The sequence below is a fragment of the Mustela lutreola genome, chromosome 4 (genome assembly GCF_030435805.1).
Source record: "Mustela lutreola isolate mMusLut2 chromosome 4, mMusLut2.pri, whole genome shotgun sequence".
NCBI lineage: Eukaryota > Metazoa > Chordata > Mammalia > Carnivora > Mustelidae > Mustela > Mustela lutreola.
The window spans coordinates 130,596,037-130,620,477 of NC_081293.1; the positions used below are offsets into that span (position 1 = coordinate 130,596,037).

General features: G+C 35.7%; 1 protein-coding gene and 1 pseudogene across 1 annotated transcript in view; one reads left to right on the forward strand and one right to left on the reverse strand.

The window, feature by feature from the left end:
* Nucleotides 1–24,441, reverse strand: part of LRRD1 (leucine rich repeats and death domain containing 1) — a 36,186-nt gene that overhangs the window by 3,011 nt on the left and 8,734 nt on the right. The window contains exons 2-4 of the mRNA XM_059171096.1: nucleotides 18,689–20,711; nucleotides 13,185–13,383; nucleotides 41–202 (exon numbers count right to left, since the gene is read on the reverse strand). Coding sequence (XP_059027079.1) covers nucleotides 41–202; nucleotides 13,185–13,383; nucleotides 18,689–20,632 — 2,305 coding nt within the window. The 5' untranslated portion in view covers nucleotides 20,633–20,711. The remainder of the gene's footprint in view (nucleotides 1–40; nucleotides 203–13,184; nucleotides 13,384–18,688; nucleotides 20,712–24,441) is intronic.
* On the forward strand, nucleotides 23,435–24,124 carry LOC131830181 (mRNA turnover protein 4 homolog; annotated as a pseudogene).

The following is a 24,441-nucleotide window of genomic DNA, read 5'->3' on the forward strand; positions in this document are numbered from 1 at the left end:
AATGACTTACAAGCTAGTAGGTCACTCACTCATCACCTACCATCTCTTTGATCTGCCCTCTGTAGATAGTGTGCAATAGTATACAATTGTTTTCCTTTACAGATTTCCATTGGAGGTCTCAGCAAGGGGTTATCATCAAAATTTATCTCCTTCAGTGAAAAAAGGTTGTGGATACCATTAGGCAGAACTGTCAGATTATTTCCTAGTAGAAAAGAAGTTATAATTGAAGTATACCTTTCTGCATAAAGAAAAATCTGAAGATAAGTAACAACTACTTATAGGGCATTTACTGTGTCTTGCTGCAGACAGATAAACCAAATAGAAACTTTTATCTTTGTTTCCTTGCTAGGAGTGAGAAGAAGGAAATATAGAAACAGAGCTGTGGTTCTTTTCTCTCAGAGGATGGCAAAATGAAATAGGAAGCTGTCCTCATATATATGAAAGGACTTTACAGAGTAGGTATGATGGCAATTTTTTAAATAAACTTTTTATTAAGAATAATTTCAGATTTATAGCACGTTACAGAAATTGTAGAAAATTATTGTATATTCCTCATCCAGTTTTAGTTTCACCTAATGTTATCATCTCACATTATTGTATTACATTTGTCAAAACTAAGATACATTGGCACATTACTATTAAATAAACTTCAGACAATTTTGGATTTTATTAGTTTTTTCTTTTAGTGTCCTTTTCTGTTCTAGAACCCATTCCAGGATAACACATTGCATACGGTTCTGACTACTTTGCCTCCTCTGGTCTGAGACACAATTGCTCAGTCTTACCTTATTTTTCATGATCTTGACATTTGAACAGTACTGATTAGGTACTTTTGTAGAATATTCCTTAATTTGAGTTTATCTATTTTCTCATGATTAGATTAGGGTGATGGGTTTCTGGAAAGAATACCACAGAGGTGAAGAGCTCTCATCACATCATGGCAAGGGTACCTGATACCCATATGACATTACTAGCAATGTTACGTTTGATCCCTTGGCTAAAACAGTGTCTTGCCAGGGTTCTCTGGCATAATGTTTTGCTTTTTTTTCTTGTCTGTACTGTATATTTTTTGTAAGTGAGTTACTAAGTCTGGTCCAGCCTCAAGGACCAGACTCTACTTCCCTAAAATGTAATGTTTTCAAGACACCTTAATCCAATATAAACTGAACATAAAAAGTAAAACTGTGATGACTAACAAGGTAAGACTTTGCAGTTTAGAGGAACATTTAGAGAGGAACTGGCCCATAAGTTTGCCTATTAGTTATAAATTTATAATTATATTATTTATAGCCCTAAAGGAAGCCCTATATTATTTATAGCACTAAAATGGTTCCTTTCAATGAAGAATGGCATTCAGAAATCAAGATCAGGATACTACTTTTGCTCATTTCTTCTGGGAGTGTGTATGTATATATATATATGTATATATGTATATGGGGTTTTATAATGTACATTATAAGCTCATAACTATAAATATATATGTTTTAATGCTTATGTATAATATATATATAAGTCATAACATTTAGTATTTAGGGTCTGGCTTCTTTCAGTTAGCATAATACATTTGCTATTTTATTGGTGTTTAATGATGTACCAATAGTTTGTTCCTTTTTATTAATGAGAAATATTCCATTAAATGGATGTACATACATCATCCATTCACTAACTAAAAGACGTTTTGAATGATTCCACTTTTTGGTGATTATGAATAAAACCACTCTATATATTTGCACTCAGTTTTTTCTTATTGATAATAAATTTACATTTCACTTTAAAGTGTAGCTAGAGTGTGATTGGTGCATTGTATGGTAAATATATATATAACTTTATGAGAAATTATGAAACTTTTCCATAGTGTGTATCATTTTGCATTCCTCCCACCATTGTATCAGAGTTGCAGTTACAGCTCTTGGTATTGTCAGATTTTAATTTCAGTTATTCTAAGAGAAAGATTTCATTATAGCAGTTCTTTCTGCGCACAGGTCCTATCCTTTAATAAAAGCTCCTTTTTGCACACACACAAAAAATCTCATTGTAGATTTAATTTGCATTTCTCTCGTGATTAGTGATTTGAGTATATTTCCTTGTTCTTATTTGCCATTCATATACATCCTTTGTAAAGTATTTGTTCAAAATTTATGCCAATTTTTATTGAGTCAACTGTTTAATATTGACTTTTGAGAATTACTTTTTATGTATTCAGCAAATATTTTCTTCTGGTCTGTGGCTTTTCTTTTCAGTCTTCAGCAACACCTTTTGAAGGGTAGAGGTTTCTAATTTTTTTTTTTAAGATTTTATTTAGGGGGCACCTAGGTGGCTCAGAGGGTTAAGCCTCTGCCTTCAGCTCAGGTCATGATCTCAGGGTCCTGGGATCGAGCCCTGCATCGAGCCCTGCATCGAGCCCTGGATCGGGCTCTCTGCTCTGCAGGGAGCCTGTTTCTCCCTCTCTCTCTGCCTGCCTCTCTGCCTACTTGTGATCTCTCTCTCTGCCAAATAAATGAATAAAATCTTTTTAAAAAAAGATATTATTCATTTATTTGGCAGAGAGAGAGAGAGCATGAGAGGGGAGTGGGAGAGGGAGAAGCAGGCTCCCTGCTTGAGTCCCTGATATGGGACTCAATCCAGAGACTCTAGGATCATGACCTGAGCTGAAGGCAGTCACTTAACCAGGCGCCCAGAGATTTCTAATTTTGATGAAGTCCATTTTTTTTGTGGATTATTATATTGGTGCTGTGTCTAAGAAATTTTTGCCAAAGTTAAAAATATTTTCTTCTATGTTTTTATCTAGCAGTTTTACCATTTTAGCTTTTTTTTTTTTTTTAATATTTTGTTTATTTGACAGCTAGAGAGAGAGCACAAATAAGCAAAGTGGCAGGGAGAGGGGCAGAGAGAGAAGCAGGCTCTCTGCTGAGAGCCTGACGCGGGGCTCGATCCTACGACCCCGGAATCACGACCCGAGCCAAAGGCAGCCTCTTAACCGACTGAGCCACCTGGGCGCCCCCCCATTTTAGCTTTTTACATTTAGGGTCTGTGATTCATTTTCAGTTGGTTTTTATATGGTATGTGGTGTGGATAAAGTTGTTTTGTTTTGTTTTGTTTTTAATGTTGCAGTTTATTTTATTTTATTTTGTTTATTTTTGGCTTGTGACCATCTGGCTCTAGCACCAGTTGTTGAAAATTACATTGGATTACATTCACATATTTGTCAAAAATCTATTGACCATAAATGCATGGGTCTGTTTCTACACTGTCTATTCTGTTCCATTGATCTATGTCTGTCATTTTGCCAATTGTACAATCTTGACTACCATAGCCTTTGATAAAGCTTAAAAATCAGGATTGCATGGAGCACTGGGTGTGGTGAAAAAATAATGATGCTGTTATGCTGAAAATAAATAAATTTTTTAAAAAATCCGTTCATATGAGTCCTTCAACTTTGTTCTTTTTTTCAAAATAATTTTGGCTATTCTATTTCTTTTACCTTTTATATAAATTTTAGAATTAGCTCATTGCATTCTGAAATAAAAAACTTTACTGAGATGTATATTGGAATTGAGTTGAATTTAAAAATAAGTTGGAGAAAAGTGACATATCAATAATATAAAGTCATCCAATTTATGAGTACTGTATTTCTCTGTATTTAAGTCTTGTTTATAGTTTTCAGCATATAGACCTTACATATACTTGGTCAGATTTTTACCTATTTTATGTTTTTTTGGTGTTATTTTAAGTGGTACTTTTAAAAGCATTCACTTATCAATTATTCATTGGGAGTATACATTTACTAGAAAAACAGCTGACTTTTGTAAATTAACTTTGTATATGGCAATCTTGCTTAAACTCACGAGTTCAAGAGGCTTTTTTTTGTAGATCCTTTGTGATTTTCTACCTAGACCATTTGTCTTTATAATCAGAGATCATTTTTCCCCCTTCTTCCTCTCCAATATGTTTACCTATAATTTCTTTTGTTGTGGTGGTGGTGGTGGTTGTTGCACTGGTTAGGATTTACAGTATAATGTTGAAGAGGAGTAGTGAGAAAGGGCAGCCTTGTTTTATTCCTGATCACAATGGAAAATAGTTAAGTCTTTTACCATTGAGTATGATACTAGCTGTAGCTTTTTGCAAATGCTGTTTCTTAGGTTGAGAAAGTTCCTTCTATTCCTTATTTTCTAAGAGGTCTTGCTCATTTGCTTTGTAAGATCATAAATGATATTGTATTTTGTCATGGGCTTTTACATATCTAGTATGATGTTCATATGACTTTTCTTTACTCTATTGATGTGGTGAATTACATTGGATTTTTTTTTTTTTTTTAGATTTTCTCTCTTCTCTTTTTCTCTTTCCAGTGCTCCAGAATTCATTGTTTATGCACCACACCTAGTGCTCCATGCAAAACGTGCCTCCATGATACCCACCACCAAGCTCACCCAACCCCCCACACCCCTGCCCTACAAAACCCTCAGTTTGTTTCTCACATTGGTTTTTTAATGTTATCATCACTTTTATGAAAGGGGATTTTAGAAATTGGCATTATTCCTTCTTTAAATACTTCATAGAATTCACCAATGAAATCATCTGGGCCTGCTTTAACAAATTTGGGCTATCTGTCAGCCCCCAATGATGCCTCTTATTACTCACCACCTTGTATAGTTCCTTCCCATATTATACCAAGATTGGTCTGTGTGATCAACAGAATGGCAAGCAGACTCAGAGCTGAGCACAGAGACTGACACCAGGCTCCATCTCATGACCTGAGATCATGACTTGAGCCCCAAACCAAGAGTCAGGGAGTGTAATACATGACATTAAGAGAAAAAAGGGAGGAAAAAATATGATAATCTCAGTTGGTGCAGAAAATCCACTGAACAAAATTCAACACTCAAAAAAAAAAAAAAACCAACAAATTCAGAATAGAAGGGAATTCTCTCAGTATGTGAAAGGATATGTATGTATGTATGTATGTATGTATTTTTAAGCTTTCTTTTTCTCAGTAATGTTTGTAACCCAGCGTGAGGCTTGAACTTAAAACCCCAAAATCAAGAGTTGCATACTCCTCTGACTAAGTCAGCCAAGCAGCCTAAGAAAGGGTATTGATGATTAACCCACAGTTAACATCCTACTAAAACATGAAACACTAAAAGCTTTCCTCTTACAATTGTCCCTAATATAGCCATAAGACAAAGATGCCTGCTGTCATCACTGATATTCAAAATTGGGCTGGTAGTTCTAGCCAGCCCAGTTAGTCAAGAAAAAGAAATAAAAGATATTCAGAGTGGAAAGGAACATGTAAAACTATTTCTATTTACAGATGACATGATACTATTTAGAAAATCCCAAAGAGTCCACAAAAACTAGTAAAGCATATAAGCAAATCTAGCAAAGTTGTAGGATACAAGATGAACACACAAAAATCATTTATTTCTATATACCAGTAATGAACAATCCAAAAAGGGAAATTAAGAAAACAGTTTTCACTTACAATACCATCAAAATTATGTAGGAATAAACTTAATCAAGGAGTTTCAAGACTTAAGACCTCAATAAATGGAAAGTCCTCTTGTGTTTATGGATTGACATCTGAGCAAGGAATTTAGGGATTCAGTGCAATACTTATTATAATTCTAATTTTTTTTTTTTTGCAGAAATGGAAAACCAGATTCTTAAATTCTTACAGAATTGCAAGGGGCCCAAATTACAGAACCATTTTGCAAAAGAAAAATAGAGTTGGAACATTTTCTTGTTTCAAAAATTACTACAGAGTTACAGTGACCAAAACACTATGACAAAATCAACATACAGTAATCTGTTGCATTTCTATACACAAATAATGAAGCATCAGAAAGCAAAATTAAGAAATCAGTCCCACTTACAGTTGCACCCAAAACAATAGGATGCTTAAGAATAAACCTAACCAAAGAGCTGAAATACCTTTACTCTGAAAACTATAAAACACTGATGGAAGAAATTGAAAATGACACAAAGAGATGGAAAAGACGTTCTGTGCTCATGGTTTGGAGGAGCAAGTATTGTTATAATGTCTACGCTACCCAAAGCAATCTACAGATTTAATGCAATCCCTATTAAAATACCAACAGCATTTTTTCATAGAGCTAGAACAATCCTAAAATTTGTATGGAAGCAAAAACACCCCAAATAGCCAAAGCAACCTTGAAAAAGAAAAATCTGGAGGCATCACAATTCCAGACTTCAAGTTATATTACAAAGCTGTAGTAGTCTACAGAGTGAGGTACTGGCACAAAAAATAAACATATAGATCAATAGAACAGAATAGAAAACCCAGAAATGAACCCACAATTAAATGGCCAATTTTTCACCAAAGCAGGAAAGAATACCCAATGGGAAAAGAACAGTCCCGTCAACAAATGGTGCTGGAAAAACTGCACAGCCACATGCAAAAGAATGAAACTGGGCCACTTTTGTACACCAGACACAAAAGTAAATTCAAAAAGGATTAAATATGTAAATGTGAGACCTGAAACCATAAAAAATCCTAGAAGAGAACACAGGCAGTATCTTCTTTGACATCAGCTATAGCAAATTCTTTCTAGCTATGTCTTCTAAAGCCAGGGAAACAGAAGCAAAAATAAACTGTTGGGACTACATAAAAATAAAAAGTTTCTGCACAGCAGAGGAAACAATCAACAAAACAAAAAGGCAACGTACAGAATGAGAAAAGAGATTTGCAAAGGACATATCTGATAAAGAGTTAGTATCCAAAATATATAAAGAACCTGTAAAAAACAACACCCCAAAATAAATAATCCAATTTAAAAATGGTCAGAAGGGGATGCCTTGGTGACTCAGTTGTTTTAAGTGTCTGCCTTTGGTTCAGGTCATGATCTCCAGGTCCTGTGATCCAGCCCCATATCAGGCTCCCTGCTCAGCAGGAAGCCTGCTTCTCCCTTTCACACTCCCCCTGCTTGTGTTCCCTCTCTCACTGTGTCTCTGTCAAATAAATAAATAAAATCTTTAAAAAAAAAATTGGGCAGAAGATGCAAACAGACATTTTTCTGAAGACATCCAGATGGCCAACAGTTTAGCACCTGTCAGAAATCAACAACACCAAGAAACAACAAGTGTCGATGAGGTTGTAGAGAAAGGGGAACCCTTGTACACTATTGGTGGTGATGTAAACAGGTACAGCCACTCTGGAAAACAGTATGGAGATTCCTCAAAAAGTTAAAAATAGAACTACTCTACGAGACAGCAGTTGCACTACTAGTATTTGCCCTAAGAATACAAAAATAGTAATTCAGAGGGATACATGCACCCTGATGTTTATAGCAGCAGCGTTATTTACAGTAGCCAAATTGTGGAAGCAGCCCAAATGTCCATCAACTAATGAATAGATAAAGAAGATGTGGTACACACACACACACACACACACACACACACAGGATTATTACTCAGCCATAAAAAATAATGAAATCTTGCAGTGACCTGGATGAAGCTAGAAAGTCTTATGCTAAGTGAAATGAATCGGAGAAAGACACCATATGACTTCACTCATATGTGGAATTTAAGAAACAAAACAAACAAGCAAAGAGGGGGAAAAGAGAGAAAGAGAGACAAACCAAGAAACAAACAGAGAACAAACTGATGGTTACCAGAAGGGAGGTGGGTGGGGGGTGGGTTAAGCAGGTGTTGGGATTAAGGATTGCACTTGTGGTGAGCACCGGGTGATGTATGAAAGGTTTGAATCACTGTATTTTATACCTGAAACTAATATTACGCTGTGTGTTAACTAACTGGAATTTAAAGAAAAACTTAAAAAAAAACACCCCAGTATGAGATTGGCATAAGTTCAACATATAGACCAATGGAACAGAATTGAGAGTCCAGGAATAATTCCATATATTATGGCCAATTAACTTTTGACAGGGGTTCTCAGACCATGCAAAGGGGAAAAATAATCTTTTTTTTTTTTTTAAAGATTTTTTTATTTGTCAGAGAGAGAGCACGTGAACACAGGCAGACAGAATGGCAGGCAGAGGCAGAGGGAGAAGCAGACTCCCTGCCGAGCAAGGAGCCCGATGTGGGACTCGATCCCAGGACGCTGGGATCACGACCTGAGCCGAAGGCAGCTGCTCAACCAACAGAGCCACCCAGGCGTCCTGGAAAAATAATCTTTTCAGAAAATGATGTTAGAATAACTAGAGATTTTCATGCAAAAGAATTAATGTGGATCCCTACCTCACACCATAAAGATTAATTCAAAATGAATCAACAACTTAAATATGAGATAAAATTATAAAAACTCTTAAAACATAAGGGAGAAGTCTTAATGTCCATAGATTTTGATAATGGATTAGTAGATATGACACCAAAAACAGGAGCAAGAAAAGAAAAAATAGCTAATTGGACTTCATCAAACTTTAAAACTTTTATGTATCAAAGGACATTATCAAGAAGGAAAGACAACCCATAGAATGGGAGTAAATAATTGTAAAACATGTATCTAATAAGGGTCTACTATTCAGAACATATCAAGAACTCTTTAACTCAACAACAAAATAACCCAATTAAAGCCCAATTTAAAAATGGGCAAAGGACAGGTGCCTGGGTGGCTCAGCAGGTGAGGTGTCTGACTCTTGATTTCTGCTTAGGCCATGATCTCAGGGTCCTGAGATTGGGGCTTGTGACAGGCTCAGAGCTCAGCACAGAGTCTGCTTGTCTGTCTCCCTCTGCCTCCCCACCCCCATAAGCAAATAAAATCTTTTAAAATATAAAATTAAAATTAAAATGGGCAAAGGAATTCGATATACAGTTCTCAAAAAAATATACAAGTGGCCAAAAAGCACCTAAAAAAGATGCTCAAATCCTTAGTCATTAGGGAAATTCATATCAAACCCTCAATGAGATACCACTTACATTCACTAGCATAACTGTAATCCAAAATGATGTAAAACAACAATATTGAAAAGGATATGGAGAAATTAGAATCATTGTACATTCATGGTGAGAATGTAAAATGGTTCTACCTCTGTGGATAACAATTTGACAGTTCCTCAAAAAATTAAACATAAAATTACCATATGACATAGGAATTCTATCTCTAGGGATATAACTTAAAGAACTGAAAATGTACTGAAATAAACACATGTGTGTACGTGTTCATAAGAGCACTATTCACAATAGCCAAAAGGTGAAAGTAACCCAAATGTCCATCAGAGGATGAATGGATCATCAAAGTATAGAGGATTTATACAGTGTAATATTATTCAGCCATAAAAGGAATGGACTAGTGATACAAGGTACAATATAGATGAAGCTTGAAAACCTTATGCTAAGTGAAAAAAAGCCAGTCTAAAGAAGTCATTTATTGTACAGTTCTCTTCATATGACATATCCATGGTATTAAGTATGTCTACAGAGATACAATATGCATTGTAAGTTACCAGAGGGAGAAGGAAGGGGAGAAGAAAGAGCACCTGCTTAATGAGTAATTGTTTCCTTTGGAATTGATGAATGTTTGGAACTAGATACAATTAATGGTATATTATGCTACCTAGTTAATGTGCTAAATGCCATCAGTTGTTCACTTTAAAACTGTTAGTTTTAGATTGTGTGAATTTCACCTTAATTATAATTTAAAAAAAATACACTTAGGCACAGCATAGTCAAACTGCTAAAAACCAAAGATGAGAAGATCTGGAAAGCAACCAAAAACAAAAACAAACAAAAAACCTCATTCAACATGGAGACAGAAAAAGAGTTAACATGGGGAGAAACAGAAAACAACTGGTGAAATGACTGATCTAAATCCAACTATACTGGTGTGCTTGGGTGACCCAGATGGCTGAGCATCTGCCTTTGGCTCAGGTCATGATCTTTGGGGTCCTGGAATTGAGCTCCATGATGGGCTCTCTGCTTAGCAGGAAGTCTGCTTCTCCCTCTCCATTTGCCTCCTCCCCCACTCAGGCCGTCTCTTTCTTTCTCAAGTAAATAAATAAAATCTTTAAAAACAAATAATTCCTACTACTCCAATAATTACCTTAAATGTTAACTGACTAAATATCCTAATTAAAAGACAGAGATTGCCATTAAAGGATGAAAAAGCAAGGCCGAACTATATATACTGTCTATAAGAGATGCATTTTGAGCATAAAAACACAGGTGCTGTCTACCAGGGATGTACTTTAAATATAAAGACACATATGTTCAAAGTAAAATGATAGTAAAGATGTACTATGAGAACAGCAAGTGTAAAAAGCCTGGAGTGGTTATCTTCTTTATTTTATCCTCAAAATAAAGATTATTACTGGGGATAAAGAGGGGCATTTGGGGATTTCAGATAATTAAAAAAATTCATTAGAACTGAAAGTCATGATAATCATATATGTGCATTTTTCTAATAACAGTTCCTCAAAATACATGAAAATAATTGACAATTAAAGCCAAAAATATATAATTCCACAACCATAGTTTTGGATTTTAACACTTTAAGACAACAAACTAGACAGAAGATACCAGCAAAATTATCCACAACCTGGACTTATATGATATTCATAAAGCACTGAAGCTAACTCTTTCAGAATATACTTTTGAAAGAGTATATGTGTGTTTATCAAGGTACCCTATATGCTAAGCCATAAAGTTGGTCCCAAAAAGTTTAAAAGGATTGAAATCATAAGGAGTTTGTTATCTGATCACAAGAAAATAATTGCTTTTCTACTAAATGTTCATCAACAGCAGAATAAGTAAAGCAAAGTATATTCAGAGTATATTCAGTATATTATTCAGAGTGAATGTTTCACAACTACACAGAGTAGTATGAGTGAATTTCACAAACATAATGTTAAGTGAAAGAAGCCAGATATAAGAGTATATATTTTATTATTTCATTTAAGACACACTATTGGAACTCATGATAGTGTTTACCCTTGGTTAAGAGAACGGCAAGAAGTGACTGGAAAGTTACAAGATGGGGTTTCTGGTTTCTGGGAATGTCTTATTTCTTGATCTAGGTCCTAAAATTATGGGTTTCTTTAGTGTGTAGAAATTTATTGAGCTATATACTTACAGTATGAACTTCTTTTAAAATTGGGAGATAATTGATAACTGACATATAACATTAGCTGCAGGTATATAACAATGATTCAGTATTTGTATATATAAAATGATCAACATAGTAACATAGTAAGTCTAGTTAACATCCATTACAACATACAGGGTTTTTTGGCAATGAGAACTCTTAGTGTCTATTCTTTTAGCAACTTTGAGATAATACAAAAAGTATTATTAACTGTAGTCATCATGCTGTACTTCCCTGTGGTAACCACCAGTCTGTTCTCTGTATCTATGAGTTTACTTCTGTTTAGATTCCACATATAAGTGAAATCCTGTATCCTGTAGTATTTGTCTTTGTCTGGCTTATTTCACTTAACAAAATGCCCTCAAGGTCCATCCATGTTGTTGCAAATGACAAAAGTTCCTTCTTTTTATGGCTATATAATACTCCACCGTGTGTGTGTTTGTGCGTGTGTGTATGTGTGTATATATACACCACATTTTCTTTTCTTTTTTTTTTTTAACACCACATTTTCTTTATCCATCCATCCATCCATTGATGGACACTTAGGTAAATGATACTGCAATAAACATTGGGGTGCATACTTCTTTTTGAGTTACTCTTTTCTTTTCCTTTGGATAAATACCCAGAAATGGAATTGCTGGATTATATGGTAATTCTACTTTTAATCTTAACTTCTTGATACAATGTGTACTTTTTTCAGCATATATTTATACTTCAGAAAAAGGTGTTTTTAAAAACTGGCAACAACGAAGGGCAGAGAGTGAGAGATAAAGAGAGAGGGGCTATAGGTAGGAATCCTTTCAGCAGCTGTTACTTTAGTACTTGTGAGCAGTGGTGCTTTTCAAAATATTTAGCAACTTGTTTGGCCCAAGCATTGACCTATCAGAACAATAGATACAACAATGATAATGTAACTAGCTATCTTACAGGTAGGAGAAGAGGAAAGCCTGACTGATAGCATTATCAGTGCCTGCAGAGAGAACTATGAGGCAAGAGAACTGTCTGTCCTCCACAAGGACAACCACAAGCAGTTATCCTGTCAGTCTACATTCCTTTCATTTGTTATTTGGGCTCCTTGGAGAGAAGTTCTCACATCTGTTTAAAACCTGTATCTCTTTCTGTGCTTAGTGATTAACCATTTAATCCTCATAGTTTAAAGAATAGAAATTATTTTCATTTCCAGATTAGAAAACAACAGAAGATTAACATAAAGAAAAAAGAAACTTCCTATTGAATGATGGAGCTAGAATTCTAAGATCTGGGCTACTCCAAAGCCTGTGCTCTGAGGAAAGAAAGGAATCAATCTCGAAATCCCTTTCATTGGTGTATTACCTCACATTTGTGAAGCTATTTCCATAAATTTTGTTTAATTATATTTCCACAAGTCTATGAACAAGCAGAAGTTACTGCTTATCTGTGTTGCTGATGAAAACACTGAGGTTCAATGTTTTCAGCCTTCCTAAATTCACTAGTGACAAAATTAATTCACAGGAGTATATAAACATTTTTTGCTTGAATGATGCTTTCACAGTATGTTACCTGCTTTCAAAATCTCATTCAGTTTGACACCAAATCCATAGCATGAGTATTCTGGTTAGCTTCACTTTATAAATGGAAAAAGCAGACTAAATGAGATTTGAACTCAGCCCTTCTAACTTCAAATCTGGCGGTAAAAGCTGGTGACTTGTAGCATACTAATTGTTTAGTGATTGTCTCTTAGCTCCAAACCTACTTCTGTGGGTTTCTTGACTGTTTTTCTTTTACTGTTGTCCCAGCAACACTCTTACCCACCAGCAGCATGAACCACGATCTGTATAGTCTTCCCAACACTCCCAGAACTACGGCGAGCATTCTCTTGTGCTCTCACCCCACCATACTGCCTCTGTCTTTCTGCCTGTCATTATCTCTCTTACTCACATGTTAAGGTTCCCCAAGGTGGGTTATAACCTCTTTCAGCAAAGCAAGTGGACCTTATGCTTTGCTGTTATTTTCTGTACCTAAGAAAGCCATTTCCTTCCAATGAGCACTTAATGCATTATGTTGGCTGCTTTTCTGTCTTTTCAGCAAAATTTGCAACCTAGACATGAATATTCATTGATTATGCTTATTGATTACACTTGGCACTTACCACTCAAGTTTAGTTGCTGGAGATCATTTAAACATAGAAAAGATGGTGGCAGATAACTTATTTGATTGTTGTGTGCGTTTAAACTAACCAAACTTCTCAATTCCCCTATATTTCTTGGAATCTCTCTGATTGCATTATTTGAGATATCAAGTCTTTTAAGTTGAGTCATAGTAGACAGTTCTTCTGGAAGTCTTGTTAACTGTAATAAAGATTAAACAATTACATTTTAAATAAATATTTCTATGACTAAAACTTTGTCTAAAATCAAATGAAAGGATGGTTTTGGGGTCTTAAAAAGGGATTTTTTTAAAGGTATTTATTTATTTGTTTATTTGACAGACAGCTCACAAGCAGGCAGAGTGGCTGGAAGAGAGAGAAAGGAAGCAGGCTCCCTGCTGAGCAGAAAGCCCGGTGCAGGGCTCCATCCCAGGACCCTGAGACCATGACCTGAGCCGAAGGCAGAGGCTTTAACCCACTGAGCCACCCAGGCACCCCAAAAAGGGATATTTTCACTATGTCACAAATTCTTTGTGACTTCCTTCCTTGCTGAAATCCATAATATATTGCATGACATCCAAGTACCTCCCCAGTCTGACCAATGCTACCAATTTAACCACATGGCTTATTAACCTGCTTTCCTCACTCTCCAGCACTTAGTGTTCCTTACCACTATCCCTTTCTTCCCTCCTTGAATATGACCTGCTTTGAGACACTGAAGTCTTTCCCAACTATTCATCCCACATTTGATATTTTTATTCCTTTTCTCATCAACAGTGCTTTTTATTAGTCTCTTGTGTGTATTTTCCTTTGGTTTTTAAATGACATGATGTCATTTTTAAAAAGATTTTATTCATGGGCGCCTGGGTGGCTCAGTGGGTTAAGCCGCTGCCTTCGGCTCAGGTCATGATCTCAGGGTCCTGGGATCGAGTCCCGCATCGGGCTCTCTGCTCGGCAGGGAGCCTGCTTCCTCCTCTCTCTCTCTGCCTGCCTCTCTGCCTATTTGTAATCTCTGTCTGTCAAATAAAATAAATAAAATCTTTAAAAAAAAAAAAAAAAAAAAAAAAGATTTTATTCATTTATTTGACAGAGATCACAAGTAGAGAGGCAGGCAGAGAGCAGAGAGATGGGGGGAAGCAGGCTCCCTGCTGAGCAGAAAGCCCGATGTGGGGCTTGATCCCAGGATCCTGGGATCATGACCTGAGCCAAAGGCAGAGTCACCCAGGTGCCCCCATTATGTCATTTTTTATACTTTTTTGTGTACATGTTCCCATAAACCCCTGTAGAATGGACTCACACAGCTTGGCATTATGGCCTCAAAAAACTCCTAGTACAAAAAGTGTCACAAAATAACAGGAATTAAGATACCCTGCTATGGTGAAGAACAAATGCACATATTCAGAGAAAATATGGCCATCACAAGTGGCTTTTGAAATAAAGGAAGCTCTACGAATGAACCAAAGAATTTTGAATAAATGGACCCCTCTGAGATAACCAAACAACAAGATAAATGCTGAATAATGTGCTCAGTGTTCTTCTATATATAAAAGAAGCATAAGAAACAGTCCCAAGGGGTTGCTGGGTGGCTCAGTCAGTTAAGCATCCAACTCTTGATTTCGGCTCAGGTCATAAATTCAGGATGAGAGATAGAACCCTGAGTCAGGCTCCATGCACAGCATGGAATCTACTTGAGGATTCTCTCTCTCCCTGTCCCTCTACCCTTCCCTCTTCTTGTGCGTGCTCTCTCCCTCTCTCTCTCTATCTCTCATTCCCTAAAATAAATAAATACTAAATGTAAAGGAAAAGAAAAGAAAACAGCCCTTAACTTCAAGGAGATTAAATTTTAATTCAGGGGACAAAATATACATATAGTAAACCACCAGGAAAGAGTATTAAACAACAGGTAATCCAGTGCCAAAATAAAGAGTACAATAACAGCTTTGTGGAAGTTTAGAGCATATATATCAGCACAAATCAGAGAGCTAAAAGAAAGCTTCAGCTAGCAGATGGGACTCGAATAGAATGAATAGCGACTCTTAAGAATGAATAAGATTGAATGGAAGTTACAAGCCAGTAAGAAGCTGAACAGTAAAAACAGGTGATAGGAAGCAGCGGCAGATATGTTTGGAGAAAGAATGTGCAACCGGGCATGGCAGCCCTTAATGGTTGGCCCTAGGACACAGGAGTCAGCTGAAGACAGGTGAGCTGACTTAATTTAAAACATAATATTCTTGGGACGCCTGGGTGGCCCAGTGGTTTGGGCTGCTGCCTTCGGCTCTGGTCATGATCTCAGGGTCCTGGGATCGAGCCCCGCATCGGGCTCTCTGCTCCGCAGGAAGCCTGCTTCTCTCTCTCTCTCTCTCTGCCTGCCTCTCTGCCTACTTGTGATCTCTGTCCGTCAAATAAATAAATAAAATCTTTAAAAAAAAAAACAAAAACATAATATTCTTATACTATTTGCTCAACATTTATTAGAGGATGTACCTAAGAACCATGTGATAATAGAGGTACTACAGAAGGAAAATTCATGTTGGGCCCTCTCCACTTAGTGAAATAAAAGCCCTGTGATTAACCTGAACTCATTTTCTTCAGGTTAATGTTTTAGTGACTATCTGCTGTTATAAATTAATCATTTGGGCATCTTACCTCTACCCCAAACTGGTTGTCAAAGTGATCTTTCGAATCATATATATTTTTTGAGAAGAGTTCTTAGAAATCGTTTTTCCATCTGATGATTTTTTTTTTAAGGGTATCCAGCTTTATTTTACATGGTTGCCTACTCTTTTTCTTTTTTTTCTTCCTTCTTTAAAAAATTTTTTTTTCTGTTCTTGTGATCTTTTCTTCTTTATTATTATGTTTGGTTAGCCAACATATAGTACATCATTAGTTTTTTATGTTCTTTTCCTCTTCTTTTTAAGTAAGCCTTATACCCAACATGGGGCTTTGAACTCAGAACCTGAGATCAGGAGTCACAACATGCTCTACCACTGAGCCAGCCAGGTGCTCCCATTTGGTGACTTTTCTTTTTTTTAAAGATTTTATTTATTTATTTGAGAGAGAAAGAGAGCATGAGAGTAGGTCAGCAGGAGAAGCAGACTCCCTGCCGAGGAGCAAGCCCGATGTGGGACTCGATTCCGGGACCTCAGGATCATGACTTGAGCCGAAGGCAGTTGCTCAACCAACTGAACCATCCAGGCGCCCCCATTTGGTGACCTTTGAAGCAGGATTGTAATGATGGGGACTGGTGCCTTTGGCAACCACATGCCATGAGTAGGCAATAGATAAGCAATCTGGATTCCTGAGAACAGTTCTTTGTAATGAAATCTAATAACTTTGACAAGTCCTGATGAAAGAAAGGATACTGAATCCAAGAGAATAGTCAAAAGGCTCCTAGAGTAGTCTAGGCATAAGGTGAGTGGTCACCATGGACCAGGTTGGAGATAGTAACACTGAAAAATGAAGGAGTAGATCCAAGAGCTTTCTCAGAGGAAAAATGAGACAATTTTGGTGTAATTTTCAGTATAACAAGTGATGGAAAGGATAGAAAGATGATTCCATGATTTCTAGATTGGTAGGTCTGAAGAAAGTGACATCACAAACAGAAATGGAGAAGTTGTGAAGGGATTTACAGTGAAAAGAAAGATGAGTTTGAAGTCCTGTTGAGCTTGAGACAGTAAAAGAACAAATAACTTCCAAGGAGACTGGGAACTGCAGGACTAACACAGTGATGAGAGATCAGCTCCAGTTATACAAATTTGAGGACTACTTGCATAGCACTGTTGAGCTTGAGACAGTAAAAGAACAAATAACTTCCAAGGAGACTGGGAACTGCAGGACTAACACAGTGATGAGAGATCAGCTCCAGTTATACAAATTTGAGGACTACTTGCATAGCATGGTAAGAAGTTAAGAGAAGAATTAAGGTCATAATCTTGTAGACTTGCACAGTAAGATACAGAAGGAGAAAGAGGATTATAAATCAGCCAAGGAATTAGTTGATGATTATAACGCAGAACAAAAAGTGTCTTTTAGCGCAATAACAACTTGAAAAACACACATATCATTTTCAATTCCAGCTACTTAAGCAAGTATTCCCTGGAGTAGCTTTCTGAAAATGCACTACATAGCAGCTGTTAGGTTTAAAAGGGTAAGTAAGTTTGAGAAATGTGAGTTAGAGACAAACAAATTTCTTTAGTGCAGGACTCTTCCGAACTTTTAATACATTAATATTCACTGTGATTCTATCAGAGGAGGAACCAGTGCTTCTCAAAGCTATTTAATCACATGAACCACCAACCCCCCTTTTAAAGAAGTTCATGGGACTAGATGTTTTTAAGAACAGACTTCGGGAAAACTTGTTCTAAATAGTAGTCCAGTCTCTATCAGAGGGCTTATTTCAACTATAATGGCCAAATTAAACATAGCCAGATAATAGGTCTAAGGTTCTTTTCATTAGTTTACTAAGATCTTAATATAAATCCGCAATGTTGGATTTTTAAAAACTATTTCCATAAAATTCATTCTTACAGTTCAAGTAAAATAAGAAGCTAAACTATAAGAACATTTATTCATGTTGATCTAGCAATTCTTTAAGGAAAATTCTCTAAGGAAATAGTAAAATGTGGAAAAGGTTATGTTTATGAAGCAGTTCATCACAGCACTATGATGATGAAAAATTACAGCATCCCTAAATACTTAACAAAAGATGATTAGTTACATATATCATGTATTAGCTATAACAATTATTGGGAAGTTTATATTATATTATGGGGAAATGCTTATATTAAGTGAAAAGAGAAGAAACTAAAATTAAAATTGAATGTAGAATCTTTTTATACTTGCTTATAAAACCATAACATTAAAAAAATAGTAAAAGTAAGGTGTATCAACATATGATCATTGACCAATAGTTACATTACAATGGTAAGCTTCTGGAATGATTTTTTAAAATTTCATTTCTCAATTTCCTAAATTTTCAATAATGTGTTTACATTATAATTCATAACTTTAAAACTCCTTTTACAATTAAACTGAAATAAAAAGAAATCTACAAAATTGTCAACTTTAGTTCCTTGTAATTTCATTTTAATAAAATACTTTCCTATGAAGCTTTCCTGTTGAGAAATATACTTTAAAACCATGTTTGGGGGGCGCCTGGGTGGCTCAGTGGGTTAAGCCGCTGCCTTCGGCTCAGGTCATGATCTTGGGATCCTGGGATCCAGTCCCGCATCGGGCTCTCTGCTCAGCGGGGAGCCTGCTTCCTCCTCCTCTTTCTCTCTCTCTGCCTGCCTCTCTGCCTACTTGTGATCTCTCTCTGTCAAATAAACAAATAAAATCTTTTAAAAATAAATAAATAAATAAAACCATATTTGGGGTTAAAAAAAAACCCTATTTCTTTAAAAAATAAAATATTCCAGCTAAATTTAAAACACACATATACAACAATTTAGATTCTAATCCCCTCCAGTGCCAAATTCCCTCCAAAGCCCAAAATATCGGTCTCTTACCTTTCTTCCATTCATCTGACTTATATTCAGCTCTTCCAATGATTGAAGTTGGCACAGTTCAATAGGAAAATATATAAATTGATTGCTTGAGATGTTAAATTTCTGGATTCTTTTTAGGTTACAGATATCTGAAGGGATATTCTGTATTTGATTTACTGAAAGATCAAGTACTTGCAGATTTTCTAAAGTACACACTTCTATAGGGAAAGCTTCAAATTTATTACAGCATAAAATAAGAACATGGAGTGATACCATATTGGAGATAGATGGTGGAATTTTCCTTATTTGGTTTTCACCAAGATCCAGATATTCAAGATTAATAAGAGAACATAAGTGTTCAGAAAATTTGATTAGTTTATTTTTATTTAACTCTAAATTAAGTAGTTGTTTACTAAAAGATATATCTACAGGTATTTCTGAAATATAATTTCCATTAAAATTCAAATAATTAAGAAAATCTAAAGCACACAAACCTACTGGAAAATACATTATTTTATTATAACTCAATTCAACTTTAGTTATTTTTTTGCAATTTTTCACTTCAATGGGAACATCTGTGATTATATTTCCTGAAAATTCTAGAATGAAAATATTATGAAGATGTGAGATATCTTCAGGTATTCTCACTATATTATTTTTGTTTACATAGAGTTCTCTTAAATTTTTGAGCTTATAGATGTTCTTAGGAAGTCCCGTTAATTTATTATAACTAAGGCTAAGACATTCCAACATTATGCAGTGGGAAATTTTCTCTGGAATTTCTTTCAATAGATTTTTATCAAGTATTAGAATTTTGAGTTCCTTAAAATTCTCGATTTTGTGTGAAATAACTTCCAGTTTATTGTCAGTTAGTTGGAGCTCTTTCATCTTGAACAATTGAAAAATTTCCACAGCCAAAAAAGTAAGTTTATTATGATCCAGCAGAAGGTTTTCTAGATTTTTAAGCTCTCTAATTTCTTTTGGCAAACTGCTTATCAGGTTTCCAGTAAGGATTAGTGAAATTAACTTTGGAAGGAAGCACAGAACTTTAGGAAATATTGTTAACTGATTATATTCCAGATTGAGAACCTTCAAGTTTTTAAAACTAGACAGAGTATCTGGTATATGACTTAACATATTTTTAGCCAGACTTAAAATTTCCAAGTTTCCAAGACTTTCTAAGCCAGAAGGAAAATTCTCAATGTAATTGTCATTAAAAAAGAGTTGCCTGATATTCCTAAGATGTGATATTTCTTTAGGTATATGTGATATTTGATTGTGACTGACATTTAATATCCTTAAATTATGAAGTAACTGAATTTCAGGTGGAAGTGATGATAACCCATTTTCTTGCAAGGACAGAATTTCAAGTCCCAACAGGTCACCTGAGTCTGCCCCTTTAAAACTTTTGATATGGTTCTTGTCCAAATATAGGTATTTTACATATTTGATTTTTAAAATGTCCTTAGGGAATTCTTGTAAACCCTTGGCCTTGAGGTTAACTGTAAAGTTATCTGATCCTAAATCTAGTCCTTTCTGATACTCTTCAGAGAGCTGTGGACTAATTGTTTCTAATGTTTCATGAGATAAGAAGCCAGGGAAAGCCTGATACCCAGCGACCATCCCCGTTACTGATAATGGTGGACTTTGTGGAATATCACTTTTCAACTGCAAGCTTTTATATGTAGTGATTGTATCAGAAAATTGAAGAGTTTTCCTTTGTTCTTCATCTCTCTTAGACTTATTTTCAAGGGACAGTGTTGATGCATCATCATGTATGCCTAATTCATCATTTCTAGGATTTGTTTCACAAATCTGGTTGGAAGGTTTCCCAACATAAGGTTCCGCTAATGAATTTGATGTTTCTTTAATAAATTCAGGTTCCATTGCCCATGATGTAGATTCTGTCCTAAGTTGACTAGTGGTATCTTCTAGCTCTTCTGAAGTACCCTCCTTTTCAGACATCTTTTTTACTGGTATGTTTTACATCAATACATGATTATAACTCAATTTTAATTTTCATGTTTAATTTTCTCCTTTGAACCTATAAAACAAATATTGATATTAAAATGAGATATATAATAAATATTTAAAATTACAAATGAATTTTATAATAATTTTTATTCTATAGTGAATAATTCAATAGATATTAAAACAATCTGTAACTAAAAAGCTAATTTTATATATGATTGCTAGTTAGTTTATTGATTGTATGCATTTATCATATGATACTCTTGAAATCACATTGAAATTATAGAAAGTAAGAAAGGAGACATAAAGGAATGAAAGAACTCAGCAAATTTTTGGAAAACAGCCAGTGGCTCCCTGACATGCAGAGAGTACTATTTGCATTATGGATGGTGTAGGTTTACATATGGTGCTGAAGAGTCTTGTCCCAACAAATTCAGTACATTAAGATAATTTTCTCATAGGTAGAAGTGAAATATCTTAAGAAAGAGATAGTTTCTGTAAGACTAACTAGAAGTAAAACAACTTTTCCAAGAGAACTAAACCCTGACTGTAATTCTTTTGTGCGACGCCTGAAGTATCTGCACAGCTGTGTAGTTCCTCTCCTCCAAACTCTGGATCCCAGCTTTGTTAGTCCATCTCCCAAGTCTGTAGTTTTTAATAACCCAAACTCCTTCCTTCCTTTCTTCATCCTAGGGGTGGTATTTACTATCTCTGTGTTACCAAAGTTCCCCCTTTGCCTTTTTGGTTCTCTAATACTTGTCTACACAATTCCCTATATTAAATCCTTTCGATTAAACTGGTATGGTTTCACTATTTCACAGACTCTCAAAGAGAATAGAAAAAGAGGGAACATTTTCCAGCTTGTTTTATGACATTAGCACTAACCTTGATGAAATATATTAAGGACAATATGAAAAATTAAAGGCAAACTTTACACAAGGCAAAAATTCTAAACATTACTATTCTAAATATTATATAAATATTATATATTTCTATATGTTATAGAAACATTTCTAAATATTCTAAATTTTCTAAATATTGTAAAATTAAATATTTTATTATAAAATATAAATATTATAAAACCCAGCAATATATAAAGAGACTATCTTGTGACTAAGTTGCATTTGTCCCAGAAATTGAAGGTTGGATTTTAACATTAAAAAGTTAATGTGAGGGCGCCTGGGTGGCTCAGTGGGTTAAGCCGCTGCCTTCGGCTCAGGTCATGATCTCAGGGTCCTGGGATCGAGTCCCACATCGGGCTCTCTGCTCAGCAGGGAGCCTGTTTCCTCCTCTCTCTCTCTGCCTGCCTCTCTGCCTACTTGTGATCTCTCTCTGTCAAATAAATAAATAAAATCTTTAAAAAAAAAAAAAAAAAAAAAAAAAGTTAATGTGATTTGCCACATTGAGATGGAGAAAAACCGTACAATCATTTCATTAGATGCAGAAGCACTTGATAAATTGCAACATTTTTAATGATTTTAGAGAGAACTTTTAGCAAAGTATGAATAGATGGAGATTTCCTCAATCTATAAATTTCCCTAATCTGTAAGTATCATACCTAGTGGTAAATCAGTGAAAGCTTTCTTTTGATATTCAAAGCAAGAAAATGTTGTATCATCACTTCTGTCAGTATTGTACTGGAGATTTTAGTGGCATAATGCCAGGAAAAGGTTTAAGGATTATTAAAAATTAAATTAAGATGTCATTGACTCACAGATAATATGATTATGTATGTAGGAAATCCAAGATCATGTATAGACACATTATTAAAATCAATAGGAACATTAAGTAATGTTGAATATAAAGTCAATATACAAAAGCCAATTTCCTTCCTTATGTTAAAAAAAAAAAAACTTAGAAAATGAAAGTTTAAAGAGGTATCATTTACAATCAAGAAATGTCAAATCCCAGGCGCCTGGGTGGCTCAGTGGGTTAAAACCTCTGCCTTCGGCTCAGGTCATGATCTCAGGGGGCCTGCTTCCCTTCCTCTCTCTCCGCCTGCCTCTCTGCCTACTTGTGATCTCTCTCTGTCAAATAAATAAATAAAATCTTAAAAAAAAAAAAAAAGAAATGTCAAATCCCTAGGAATAAATCTAACAAAAACTGTGTCAGACTTCTACAGAAAAATACTACTTCATGTAAGTACAAAATGCAGTGAGAGATATTGGAGAAGACCTAAATAAATGGAGTGGTTTTCTTTGCAAACTGATCTATAAATTCAATCTTATTATAAATTCAATTCGAACCTTATTTTTGTGGAACTTGACAAACTGATTCTTAAAAGTTTTTGGACAAAGGGCCAAGAAGAGTCATGATATGCTTAAAAATTGAAAACCAGGTAGGGGATTTGTTTGTTGAATATGAAGACTTCTTAGGAGGCTATAGTAAAAAGGTAATATGGCACTGGTACAAGAATATTCAAATAGATCAGTAAAATATATAGAAAACTCAGAAACAGACATTTGATCATGACATATGGATACTTGGTTTTTGAAAAATACAAGACTTTGGAGCATTGAAAAAAAGGTAGTCTTTTCAATAATGATGCTGGAACAACTGGACAGTTAGTACACTAGAAAATATGTCTAGGGGCACCTGGGTGGCTCAGTGGCTTAAAGCCTCTACCTTTCGCTCAGGTCATGATCCCAGGGTCCTGGGATCGAATTGAGGCCCTCGTTGGGCTCTCTGCTCAGCAGGGAGCCTGCTTCCTCCTTTCTCTCTCTCTCTGCCTGCCTCTCTGTCTACTTGTGAACGCTCTCTGTCAAATAAATAAATAAATAAAATCTTAAAAAATATATGTGTCTGAAAGATATATCCAAATCCAACCACAACAAGAAAGTTTCCTTAACCAAAACTGCCAAGAAAGGCTTAGAACTGAAACGGAACCTGATAGAAGGGCTTTGGAAATGTGCAGACATATACAAGTACCTTTTCTTCTTCTCTGCGGCTAACATGAAGAACAGGAAGCTGAAAGACATCGCAATACCTGGAAGCACAGCCAGATGTTCTTTGGCAAAAACAGGTGATGATGGTGGCCTTGGCTTGAAGCCCATCTGGCGAGTACAAAGACAACCTGCATCAGGTCAGCAAGAAGTTGAGGAGTGGAGGTGGGTCTCCTTTTCACCATCCACACCAGGGAGGAAGTGAATGAATGCTTTACAAAATACACAGAAATGGACTTCACTCAAGCTGGAAACAAAGTAACTTTCACTGTGACTTCTGGAGCAGTTCCCCACTCCATGGATCCTCAAGAGAGATGTGGTGACCCTACCGTACAACCATGAGATGTGCAAGGAGGGTGATGTGCTGAACCCAGAGCAGGCCTGCATGCTAAAGCTTTTCAGGTATGAGATGGCTAAATTTAAAGTTGCTCTCAAATACATGTGGGATGTGTAGTCCAGAAGGTTCCAGCAAATGGGAAGTGACCTGCCAAAGAGAGTGTCCAAGTAGGCAGAAGAATCAGGAGGAGGGAAAGTAAAAGGCTGATAGGTACTTAGAGCCCAGGCATGTGGGACCACCATCCTGCAGGTCAAACAGCAGCGAGGGTGAGACAGACAGATTGCTTTTCTTTTTCTTTCTTTTCTTTCTTTCTTTCTTTCTTTCTTTTTCTTTCTTTTTTTTTTTTTTTGATTGCTTTTCTATAAGGAATAAAACTGTCTGCAGTGTTGCTCCCTGAATAGCAAAGACGACTTTTCCTAGGAAAAAAAAAAAAAGGCCTTGGCTTCAGGCTTTTGTCTGGATTCCCAGGGTTCCTTTTGTTCACTTTGAGCCAGCTTCCAGCACTGGCTCCTGCATGATGGTTG